The 13,246-nt window shown below is 38.9% G+C and overlaps 2 protein-coding genes across 2 annotated transcripts; one reads left to right on the forward strand and one right to left on the reverse strand.

Moving 5' to 3' along the window:
* Positions 1-35: 35 nt before the first annotated feature.
* LOC104443793 (RNA-binding protein NOB1) lies at positions 36-4,582 on the reverse strand. The gene is made up of 5 exons (XM_010057317.3): positions 4,145-4,582; positions 1,953-3,057; positions 994-1,162; positions 563-682; positions 36-440 (listed from the first exon to the last, which is right to left on the reverse strand). The coding sequence occupies exons 1-5, from the start codon at positions 4,515-4,517 to the stop codon at positions 291-293; spliced, it is 1,917 nt and encodes a 638-aa protein (XP_010055619.2). The 5' UTR covers positions 4,518-4,582; the 3' UTR covers positions 36-290.
* A 3,328-nt stretch (positions 4,583-7,910) lies between these two features.
* On the forward strand, positions 7,911-9,564 carry LOC104446014 (NAC domain-containing protein 72-like). Its single transcript, XM_010059929.2, has 2 exons — positions 7,911-8,318; positions 8,880-9,564. The coding sequence occupies exons 1-2, from the start codon at positions 7,911-7,913 to the stop codon at positions 9,408-9,410; spliced, it is 939 nt and encodes a 312-aa protein (XP_010058231.2). The 3' UTR covers positions 9,411-9,564.
* The last annotated feature ends 3,682 nt before the right edge of the window (positions 9,565-13,246 follow it).

Raw genomic sequence — 13,246 nt, forward strand, 5'->3', positions numbered from 1 at the left:
AACATATGCCGAAGCCCCACATCGTGAGATCGCCATCATATATCAAAACATAATTATACTCAATCTGCGTAATGTCAATATTTTGGACCTCACAATTAATAAAAACAGGCAAATTTGCATCTCTATTGAAGCAAAACGTTAAACACTTGCGCAACAAAAATTTCACCCTTCCCCCTCACCCTGGGGGCGCACGCTTAGATACTTAAGCAACAAAAATTCCACCCACCACCACTTCACCCTGGGCGTGCGAGCAGGAGAGAGAGAGAGATAGAGAGAGATTGCCAAAAGATCTATCTACGTCTAGAGCGGGAATAATGGTTGTCATTCGGATTTCTCTTTCCGCTGAAAACTGCCAAGGCCTTCCTTACGGGAGGCTGAAAAGAACTAGTCTTATCGCTGTGATGGGAGAACACGTCATCTGAAGAGAACAAGTCATCTCCCTGTGCAACGGAATTTAATGCAGCCTTAGTTCAAGCAAAAGGAAAGGAACTTGAACGTTTCCAAGTTTTAATTGAGTGAATTGCTATGGCAAGAAAGATTCAACACAATGAAGATAATTCACCTGCTTATTTGCCTTCTTCTTTGTTTTAGGATAGAGGTACTTCTGTGGCAACTGATCTTCACGTAGAATGAGGTTCTTCGAAATGGCATCTCTTCCGCCTTGGGGTAATGGCAGTGAAAACTGCGCAAAGAAATTGCATCTTTTTAGAACTGAAAAATCCTCACAATATCATAGTTATGAAGCAAAAGTTGGAACGGTTCCCATTATAAAAGTAGAGATTACCAAGAACAATAAAATTTGAAAAAAAAATAAGGACAGATTATAGCAACAAATGCAACAATTAAAATTAAAATTAGCAAAAAGAGCCAACATGCTCATAGACAAACCAAAAAACATATTCAACATAACAATAACATTAATGATGACTACATCCACCTTCTATTAAAATTAAAGAATAAAACTTGCAGCTTCCAGCACCCAAATATACTTACTCTGGTGCCACGTAAAGTAATACGTGGTCGACGGGCTGCTAACACAACTCCATTTTCATTGACTGTGACAGCAACTTTACGCAAGGTTCCACCATTTCCACACTTTGGACAGAAAACTCTCCCAATTTCAGCAGTCACAGTATAGCAAGCATGGCATTTCAGTATCCACCTGGGAACACGAAACAAAACTTGAGTAATTTGACAATGAAGTTCATTAAAAATCGTTGCACTTTTTTTGTATAAGTAAAAAGAACAATAGAAGCTAACAAGTTCCCCAGTGCACTGGTACAGGAGGGTAAGGTCACATAGCCATACCAGCTTTTGCAGGGAGGCTATTTCTGTGATTCAAACCAGTGACATCCAGGTCAAAGGGAGTGAGCATAGCCCTCCAAAAACATTAAAACATTATGCCTGAAAGTCAAAGATTCAACAGCCGTAACTGCTGAAGAACCACCATGGTTTCCCACAAAACAATTGTCCCCCCTCCCCCCCAAAAAAAAAAAAAAAAAAAACCTCTGTTCCTGCTCTGTTTCCCCCTTCTCCTTTCCTTCCCTCTCTCCTCCCCTAGCCATAAATTTTTTCCAGAAAAAATGGCTCTTACTTCCGCAAGTTCTTGTCCCTTCTGATGGAACAGCAAGAGACAAAAATAAAAAAAGCTTCTACACCAAGTGAACTCTAACCTCTGACCACTTCCTACATTTGATTCCATCTGGAGAATGAGACAAGCTCAATTTCCATTAGTAGTTAAAATATCCTATTGCCGAACTCAACTTTGAACTAACCAGATAAAAAAAAGGGGGGACAAAAACTAAGTGTAAGGGGAAGTCAGCTGAAACCTTTAGTATGAACTATGAGAAATTCAAAAGGTTGGCATTCTCTATAAGAACTGCAGGCTGATGTCAAAGAAAATCAGAAAACAAATCACCATGTCATTACATATATTATATTTAGATACAAACCTGTGCAGTTGGCGTATTTGCATTCCCCCAGGAGCAAGCAGGCGTAGCCCCATCTGAAGGATAACATTTTGCATTGCAAAATCACCAGTAACGCAAGCTACACTGGATTCCGATAACGATCTCAGCACCCAACTCTGTTCACTACTCTCATCATCTAAATAAGATGCATCATTGCTTTCATTAGCCTGGCTTGAGATCTCCAATTGATCTGTTTCTTCACTGGCATTATCAACATCATCTCGGTCAACAGCTTCAGCTTCAGATGCATCAACAGATTCCATTACTACAGAAGAAAGGTCATGCTCTATCCCTTCTCGAAGAGCTGATGCTGAATCTTCCTCCAATCTCATTTGTTTCAAGATAGAAGAAAGGTCCTCACTGCCCTCCACCCCTCTGACAATCTTACTCTCCTCAGAAGTTCCGTTGGCAGGTAGCACTTCTTCAGGACATTGATGTAATTGCTCTCCCGAGCCTTTGATATCATCCATAGAGTGGTCATCAATATCCTTCTTGGCATCTTCTTGACTCTCTTTCTCAGATAGCGTCTCAAAATGTTCACGTCTAGCTTTGCGTCTAAGAAATCTTCTATGAGTACTTCTACTGACAGCAGGCAGCCAATCACCAGCATTATCGTCAACTTGTCCCTGAGAAGCGTCAACTCCATCCGCTACCATTTTCTTGCCTTCAATTGCAATCTCTTTTTTCTTGGGGGGAAATCTTCTATGTTTTGTTGAACTTCCTTCCACATTCTCATGATCCACAGAGTGATTATCACCAGCAGAATCATCTTTAGAAAGGTTGTCTTCTGGAATAATGTTTAGGTTTAAGTCCTTCAGTGGTAAAATTCTCGATGATGTATTTGTTTTCTCCTCAGCTTCATGTTCTAATGCTTCCCACTCTTCCAGATTAGGAACATTTTTTCCCCATCCAGGCATGTCATTCTCAGGAAGCCTCTTAATATTAACTGTATGTACAGGTGGTGGAAAATCTCTCAGATGGTTAGTGCCATGAATTTGAGCCTCAAGCATGTATGTCAGGGCAATGAGTTTCAGATCAACATCGGAAAGAGTTTGCAGGTCACCAGTTGCTCGGGCAAATTTGATAACTGTCAAATGCGACAAAATATATATAAGCCAATTGACATTCAAACTCTTCTATGAAGTCCAAAGCATAGCTTATTAATATATAAGAAAAATCATCCAAAGTCTTAGAAGCTACACAAGAACGACAAGCAAGAAATAAATAAGCTAAGACCAAAACGGAAACACGGTCACTGCTTTAATTTTCAGAAACCGGGAACTTGATTTTATTACTGCTCCCTTAATTAATATTTTTACTTTTTTGTCAGATCTGATTTCCACTTTAGTTTACAGTTAATTCATGAGAATTGAAATGATAGGACAATTCTATTTAACAACCAATTCAAAAATATATAATCATGTTTGCGGCAAAAGTAGCAAAATGGATTTAGCAAAATGACAAAATCAAAATGGACTAAAACAAGCAATGACAACAAAAAAAGGTCATGCTGATTGGCCATGTGTTGCCATTTGAAAATATTGCGGTATCCCTCAGCAGGTATGTCTCCACCTATGAATTTATTTATTCAACGAATATCCATGTCAAATTTACAAAATTTGGCTTGGTGAAAACTTGGTTTCTGTCATCCATGCTCAGATAGCACGGGAAACTTGCACATAGGAACTGCGCCTCAACAAAACTTCTCTAGATCCATTTGATTTGATTTAGTTCTGCAGTTCCAATTTCTAGTACCCTGATTACCTATAACAGGCATAACTACTTCTATCACTCCTTATGAATTTCCACTTATGTTTGAATGAGAAAATTTAGACAAGGCGGATCATTTTCATGAGCAAGTTATATATCTCCCAAAGCTTCTTACAGAACATAATACCAAGAGCTTTCCCCTCGAACCTCTCGAAATCACCCTCTATACCATAAAACCCCCCAAAATTTGACAATTCAGCTCAATTACCACGACAATCCCAGCGAAATCTTTTCCCCAAAAGCTCTCATAATCACCTTTTACGTCCATAATAATTTAAAAAGAAAAAAAGAAAAAAAAAAGGACAAGCGAAATTTCAGCTCAATCAACACGACGAGCCCAGTAGTTCCCCCTGAGCAGTCTATACACCAGAGCGACAGCAATTCGAATTCCTCCACCAAAGTACCTTTATTGAGTGCTTCGGGGCTTGGCTCCATGGTCTCGACGGCGAACGGCACGAGCTCGAGGCGGCGGCGCGAGACGGGGTCGCGGACCTCGCTCATGACCTCCGGCACGGAGACGAACCTGTCGGCGAGGCCCCGAAGCCTCTCGCCGCCCTCGATGATGGCGTTGGCGTCCACGACCGCCACCGACACGCCCTTCGAGGAGTCGCAGCTGCCCACGAAGATCCTCTGCGTCGCGGCCGCGCCGTCCTGCGGCTCGGCCTTCGGCGGAGGCTGGGGCTGGGCCTTCACTACGTTGCTCCAGCAGGGGAGCGGCGCGGCCGCCGGGGGCGGGGCTGCCGGCGGCGGCGACGGCGGCGGTACGGCGTCTTCCATGGCCGAACAGAGTGTGGGAAAGGGAGAGTACGAGAGATGATGCTAAAACCCTAGTTGCGCAACTGCTTTTATGGGAGTTTTGCAGAAGCTGGGTATAATAAACATTTATCATTGTAAAAGCCGGTATTTAATATTTTCTTTTTCAGAAGTTCCATGAAAATTAAATTATAGAAAATCTATTTTGTACTTCTTGTATAAGCTAAATGCACTCCATTTTCATGAAATATATAAAACTACCGTGATCATTCAATTACTATTTAAAGTTATGGCTTCATATTTATATTCTTTTTTCAGTTTTTTTTCACTTTTATATTGGATCTATTTATTATTAGAAAACAAAAAATTTCAAATAAAAGTCTAAAATGCTCTTATTTTCTCAAATAAATGTTTAAAGTGGATTTTGTGTTAAATCAGTCTCAACTTAGACTTTGAAGTAGTTATGATAATTTCAAATAAAGGTATGATCTTGTTGCGAGTTGGCTGAATTTTTTTGATCGATCTAAAGCATTTTTGTCAAATGACAATTTTAGTTGCAAATTATTTCTATTTTTCTCTTTTCTTTTTCTTTGCCATGCCCATGGTTGAGAGTGACCATCACCTAGCCCTCTTCGGGTCAACCGTTGACAAAGAGGAAAAGCGATAACTAGAAAAAAAAAAAAAAAAAAGAAGAAAGGGAGAAAAGGACAAAAAAATACTCAAAAAAGGTAAACGATGGAAATGCTCTAACCAGCTAAAAAATTAAACCTTCTTCTGAAATTAAAATAAACACTTCAGATTATTATTTGAAATAAAATCAATTTCAAGTCTTTATTTGAGAAAATGTGAGCATTTTAGGCTCTTATTGGAACAGGGTCCGCTTCACGTCTTATTTGAAAAAATGAGGTCACTTTAGATTTTTATTTAGAATTTTCCTTAAAGAAAATAAGTGGTTGATTGCACCTTCCCTTTTGAAGTGATTTTCTTCTTAAATAACAGAATTTAGCCAAAAGAAAAAAAAAAAAAAAAAAAAAAGGGGAAAAAGAAACCTAAAATTACTAGTGAGGTTTGATCAGATTCTTATATTACATTCTAAAGTGATTTTTCTTTTTGTTTTGTTTATGTCAATCTTCTATCATTTTTTTAAAGTGACAAAGCCACAAAAAAAAAAAAAAAAAAAAAAATCTAAACTATACATATCGTGACATATTTATCCCAAACTCTTTTATGACACAAAAAAATAAAACCAAAAGTTATACCCATATGATACATCTAGTCCAAACTTATTTTATGATACAAAAAACCCATGTGACACATTTACGCCAAGTTAGTTTTTATGACACAATTTACACCAAATTTTGAGATAAATGTGTTGCATGGATGTAATTTTAGAGTTTAAAAGTTTGATATAAATATGTCACTTGGATACTGTTTGGAATGAAAATGTTTTTTTTTTTCCAAATAAGTAAATATCTTACATGAGGACAAATTTGGGGTTTTTTTGTGTCAAAAGAAGTGGTGTAATTATGTTATCGTAGATATAATTTAGTGTTTTGGGCGGTTTTTTCCTTATTTTTAAAGAATCATTTTTTCATCATTATTTTACCTGTTACACAAGTTTAATGTTTTTGGTATAAACATTATGAAATCTATGAATTTAAGAATGTTCATTTCAAGAAAAAAAAATTGATAAGTAACAACTAAAATAAGAGATTAGTGATTTTTTTTTTTTTTTTTTTTTTTGCAAAGAGAGACTAATTGGATTTTTAATAAGTGGATAAAAGAACTTAATAGTTGGGTATGACATCCAAAAATGTTAAAAGAATTGATAGTCTAGAATTAATATCCTCCGCATGCCTAATACTTACTTTTCTCATTTATGACTTTTCAAATATTAGTATTCCTTTACTCTATTTAAATATTTATTTTGCTGTATTGACCTAAAATTTATGAAATATTAAATTGAACAAGTTTGTAACTAGTGTGAAAAATTAAAAGGAATTGGCTAGCATTTTATATTTACTGTTGTATCTCAACAGTTGAAACTAATGCACTAGTTGCCCAACCTATGTAAAAGAGAATTTGTGGACCTGCTGGCATCATTAATATTCGTTTGTAACGGTGTTAGCCAAGCTCTTATCGTAATTAAGAGTGTCACATGTTTTATTTTTATTTATTGTGGGCATCGAAAGAATTGTCCAAAAATTTTAAATTTTTGGTACCACATCAAATTCAGTTCTAAACCTACTAATGATGCTAATTTAATCATAAATCTTTTAGTGATTTGTCAATTTAATCATAAAATTTTTGACAATTTGTCAATTTAGTCATAAACTTTTTAACGATTTATCAATTTAGTTATAAACCTTTAAATTTTTTTTACTCATAAATTTTTTGACAATCTACCAATATAGTCCTTCCAAACCATTATCCAAATAATAGGTTTTAGGATTAAATTTGCCAATTTTCAAAAGTTTAAGACTAAATCTACACAATTAAAAGATTTAAGACTAAAATAGAAGATCGTCAAAAGGTTTACGATTAAATTTGCACAATTAAAAGATTTTTGATTGAAATACCGCTGTATAATAGGATTATAATTTTTTGGACAATTATCCCATGACTGTCTCATGTATATTAAAATGGTTGTGTTCCATTTTAATTTTAGATTTTACTTGTGTTAAAATTAGCATTGATGGAAAGAGAAATTTACAAGAAATCTAATCTTTTCAAAAGTTCTTAGGAGCAAAATTAAAGAACAATGAACATTGAAATCCTTATAATTACGTGTATACACGATAATTACGTGGCATGTGTATGAGATGTGCATGCAATGCACAATTGGTTGCAAGTCTATAACTAGGTATTTAATGATGCGTGATTATATGTGTTTTAAAAATAATGGAGTGACACGATTTAAATTGGGCGTGAAGTGTGCTGGGTATGACGCCTCCTTTTGTTGATTTTATCGTGGTATCAGGCTTAAAGTTCTCTCAAATGGTTTCTAAAAAAGGAAATATATTGTTATCGAACATTTCTTGAAAAGATAACATGCTTTTAAATTCAAAAGCACGGAATTGCTTCTTGTACGTGTTCTACGATCAAGAATCTAAATCCAATTGCTTGTGCCGGATGGAAATTAGCAAATAAAAAAATTGAGATCTAATGGCTAATTACATGGATTACATCCTATGATGCCACGTAATACAATTTATACGAGAATTGTCAAGATTCAAGATAAAAACCCATCAAACATGGGAGTGAGATATCCTACCCGCGTACGTAAACCTGTGGCCTTCACTACGAGAGCATTCGGTCCAACGTTTATAAAAAGCACACGAGAGCGAACATCTCTCTTTCGAAAACAACAAAAACCAGAGAAGAAGACATTCTGTCATTCCTTTCGAGTTCATTACCATGGCGACTAGGCATCCCGGGTTTTGCTTTCAACCCACCGACCAAGAACTCTTTTCCGATTACTTGATGCGGAGGCTGAATAAAGAACCACTGCCTGACCCCAACCTCATCCGCGATTGTGACGTGTACGGCGGCGGGGAGCCCTGGAAGATCTTCGACAAGGATAGGGGCGGGAAGTTCTATGTTTTCACAGTGCTGAAGAAGAAGAACAGATCAAGGGTGGACAGGACCGCTGGCTCAGGTTCTTGGAAGGAAGAACAGAGTTCCGATTTCAGGGATTTGCAAGGTGACGTGATTGGCTACAAGAAACTCTTTACTTTCAAACCGAAAGCCGGCTCGAGCGCGAAAGCTGACAAGGCCGAGAATGGGCACTGGATCATGTACGAGTACTCGAAGCATCCTCGCAACGTTAGTGTTTCTTTCCCTCTTTCCCTTTTCTGTTAGGTTGCTAATTATCCTAAATACACCGTTTGGTAGGTATATCTTCCTTAATGTTCTTGTCGACATGAATACTTTAGACACATTATTCATTCTGTGTCAACCTTCGATAATCTGGTATGTTGAAAAACGAAAGGTGCTTGCTTACTTAATTTCGACACTTTTAATGGATCTTAACTAGTTCTATCGAATTTCGACGCAATAGTTTTGATTTGATGGATAACAAGAATGTGTTTAGGACTAATCCATCCACAATCCACAATGGACTGCAAAAAAGATTAGGGTATAAAAGAAATTCTTTGATCAATAAGTTATTTGAGAAAGGTTACCAATATCCACGATTGATTTGGAAAGCACAATATTATCGTACCGCCATTTTGACTCACATTATAGATTAAATATACATTTATAAGGCATAATTATTCCATCATTTAAATATATATATATATATATATATTTGTTGTTTAATTTCTTTTTTTCCCTTTTTCTATAACAGGAAAAGATAATTTAATTTTTTTAAATATAATGCAGGAAACGGACCGTGTCTTATGCGTAATTCATAACAAATACGCGGGGGAAGCAAGCAAGAAGGTTCGCCGGAATCTGCACGCCCCAGTGCAACTTGAGGAAGAGAATCCACGGGCAAAGAAGGCACAGACACTCCGCGATGATCACACATACGCCATCGACGTTCCTGCCACCGCATCGCCATCCTCAACGACTGCTGCCGCTCAAGCTCAACCATCCTCTTCCCCGGCTTTGAACGAAGACGGAGTCTTCATTCCACGGAATAACATCAGCTTCACCACCAGAAATGCCAATTCGCTTCCTCCGACATGGGCGAACGTGCAAGAAGATTCCCGCCCGGCAGGTGCCCCGGCTTTTGGTGGCCCAAATGGTGGTCCCTTTTCGATGATGGGCATGGCAGCACCTAGGGTCGACTGGGAATGGGCGGATCGGTTGAAGAAGATGGAAATAAGTCCGACGGTCAAGCATCTCTTTTGTGCAGTCGTCGAGCAACGCGCTCGAGCTCTTCATGGAAGGATGGAGCGACCTCGTTGAATCACGCTCGGGAGGAGTTCCATCCAATTTGTCTGATTAGTTTCTAGGCATTGGCCACTGCATCTAGCTAGTTATTAGGATAATCGATGAACATCATGTTCTTAATTTCGACAATTACTATTATCTACTCCTCTAGATGATGTAAACTATTATGCCGTTGATAATAGATGAGATGTTTGTCACGTTCGACATAAGATTTCTCACTCAGCTCCGATGAGGACTTGAGAAGGTTCACAAAACTCGCTGGGATCCCTCATAAGCACTCCGATGCTCGGAAGATCGGTTACTTCATATTTGCAAAATGCTTGGTTCAGTATATGCTAATGCGACCTGTTGCTCGCCTTTGGGGGAGGTTCAATGACCGCGACAGTGCAGCCAATGCACACAAGCTGGCTCGCCGGTCCACCGGTTGTGATAGTGTCTCCAGGTTATGGTGCAATTTCTAGTGCCATGATAGGAACTTGTCATCAATACTATATAGAGTCAATTTTTAAAGTTGGTATCCCCCACTGAAGCCTTTATATATATATAAAAGGATTTTACTAGCATAATAATTATTGGGATAATATGACAATAACAGTTTATTATGAGTTACAAATTCTTGAAGGAGTGAGTCCCACAATAATTTATAATTATTTGTGATTTGATTTTTTGCTATCTAAAATAAATTGTTATTCTCATGGTAAATTAAATACTATTACGCAATCATTTCTCTATAAAAAAAAAAGTAAAGGATAAATTAAAAAGTAGGTATGTAAAACTGAACATCTTCAAGTTATCTATCCAAACCCTTGCTTTTGTGCAACACATGCCTCTCCTTTCAAATTCATTTATAGAGGGAAAATCATGAGAATAGTCCTAAATTTATTGCATGAATATCAATTTAGTACTAAATATTTTGACGTAGTACTAATTAAATTATTCATTTTCGCCAAATATTGCTAACATGGATGCTAGCCAACTTATGTGGCACTGTTAGTGTTGACATAGATAATTTTTAATTTTTTCAGTTTTGTTTATTGTTAAATATTTTTTCAATTTTTTTTTCCTCTCATTTCTTCTTTCTTTTGCTGATAACTGACCATCGGCCATAGGCAATAATTAGCATTGGCCATGGCGAGGCCAAACCTTAGCAATGGTTGGCCTCACTAAATCTTGCCTAGGCGAGGTTGACCATTGACTAAGCAAGGGCTCCCCTCACCAAATCTCGCAAGGCTGGCCCTCGCCTAGGCTAGGGTAGCTTCGCCAAATTTGGCATGGCGAGGTGTTGACCCTTGCTTGGGAAAAGTGGAGCCCTTGCCTAGGGGCTCGGCCTCACAATTGCTAGGCAAGGCTACTTCGCCCGGCCATGGCTAGTGGCTGCTTAGGGTGCGTTTGGTAACGTTTCTGTTTAAAAATTGTTTCTGGAAACATAAATAAAAAAAAGTGTTTCTGTTCCAGGGAACAATTTTTGAACAAAAAAACGCGTTTGGTAAATCTGTTTTAGAAATATAAAAAGAATAGAAACACGCTTGGTAAGTTTGTATAATTTTTTTCTTTTAATTTTTTAATATTTTAATTTTAATATTTTATTTTCTTTCTTATTTTTCTTATTTATTTTTCCTTTTTTTATTTTTCTTTTTCCTTTTTTCTTCTTTTGGCCGGTCGCCGGCCTCGGCCATGGCCGGCGATCGGCCGACGAGGGCCGGCGGCCTCACCGACCGCCGGGCGAGCTCGGCCTCGCCGGATCTAGGCGAGATCGAGCTCGCCTAGCCAGCGCGAGGTTGGCCTCACCGCGCCGTGCCGACGGTGACCCGAGCCACACCGTCGTCTCCTCGACCGCATCGGCGACCGCGCTCGACACCTCCTCGCCGCCACCGCATCGGCGACCGCCCCTCCGCCTCACACCCGATCGACACATCTGCAGGTCTCGAGCCTTCGTTCGCCACCGCCGCATCAGATCTCACCGCGCCGTGACCCACGACTTTGAGATCCGCTCGATCGTCGACCCCGCGCCCGCCCACGACTCGACCGACCGTCCTCGCCGCTTTGCTTGTAGACGTTCGCCGCTCGAGACCCCACGGCCGAGCCCCGCACCGCAGCCGCCGTCGCTGCCCAGCGACCCGCGACCCAGCTACGTCACCCGCTCACGGTGTGGAGACACTCGCAGCGGCTGTCGATGCCGAGAGGACAACGGTGGAGAAGCCGATGGTCTCGAGACGAGGCTGCTGTCGGCACCGGAGAGTGGGAGGCGCCGGAGAAGACGACGGTGGAGACGCTTGCGGGGAGGAGAGGATCGCGGGAGAACACGATTTTGTTTCTTTTTGTTCCTCAAATATGTTTTAGAAATAAGAAACAAAAATTTCTTGTTTCTTATTTCTGTTCCCTTTTTGTTTCTGGGAACAAAAAAACAAAAAAGGAACAGAACGCACCCAAACGCGTTTTTCCTTTTTGTTCCTAGGAACAAAAACAGAAATTTTTGTTCACCGGGAACAGAAACACGGTGCAAACAAACGCGCCCTTATTGGCAAAAGGAAGAAGAAATGAGAGAAAAAAAAAAGAACAAAAATAGAAAATTTATTAAAAAAATTATTAAAATGTCATTAAAATTTATCCACGTTAGTATTGGCAATGTCACTAAAGCTAGCCGGTGTCCATGTCAACAATATCTTATCAAAATTAGCTCGAAGGATTGCATTAGCACTAGGTCAAAAGATTTATAAATAAATTGACACCATTAAAATGTTTAATATTAAATTGACATAAATACAATGTGTTTAGGACTTCTCTAATACTTTTCCCCATTTCTCTATTCTCCTACTAAAAATAACTTGCATCCATCACTTATTAGGCACAACCGCAGATCTTAATTCTTTTCTATTTCATGGTTTGAACTATGGATTTCAAGATAATCAAATTGTTTGTAACTTGTCAATTTTATTATTACAAGTAGTGTTTTAAAGTTGAGAATTAGAAATTCATATTTGTTAGGATAAAGAATACTTAGAGTGCGAAAACTTAGCATAATAGACACATAAGTTCCAAAACTTCTAAAATGTACACTTAAGTACCAATATCCGAGAAAAAACGAATACTTAAGTATCAATAGGGAGAACTTCCAGCCAAACACCTAACATGATTTTTTCTAGCGAAAATTTTGAATGATGTGGCATTTCTTTAAAAAAAAATTATCCACATGGCACTAATGTGACTAGATAAACCCCCATTTTTTGATTTTTAATATGGGCATTAATTAAATTAAATTTAAAAACTAAATTAAAAAAAAGGCAACAAATCAACACGGGCCTCCACAACCATCGCAGTCGCCACCCCACCATTGCTATGAAGGGTTGACAACGGTGGGGCAATGGTTGGTTGGGGTCGTTGAGCCTCGTCCAATGGCCGACTACCCTGGCTAATGGTGGGCGAAGGTGTGCAAGTCCTTGCCCAAATTTGGAGTGAGGGTTGCAACCCTCCCTTAGAGGGGCCAGGGCCACTGCTAGCTATGGTGAGGTAGGGCGATGACCCCACCTCAGCCGATAGCGGCCCTTGGCCCAATCTAGGGGAGGGCACACAAGCCCTCACCTATAGTCGACTAGCTATTGGTTAGGGGCCAAAATATGGCTAACCCTTATCTTACTATTGTCGGCCCTTTCTGACAATGGTGGGACGGTGGTGACGAGGGCCATGAAGGCTCTTGCTGATTTGGTGCTTTTTAAAAATAATTCAATTTAATGAATATTTATATTAAAGTCAAAAGTTGGGGTAAACTAACGTTTTGGGACAAGGATTGTTAAGTGAACATTCTTGCAAGTCGCGTAGACCAATTTTATTAAAAAATAATGTCACATCGGATT

This window comes from Eucalyptus grandis, chromosome 5, assembly GCF_016545825.1.
Source record: "Eucalyptus grandis isolate ANBG69807.140 chromosome 5, ASM1654582v1, whole genome shotgun sequence".
NCBI classification, from domain to species: domain Eukaryota; kingdom Viridiplantae; phylum Streptophyta; class Magnoliopsida; order Myrtales; family Myrtaceae; genus Eucalyptus; species Eucalyptus grandis.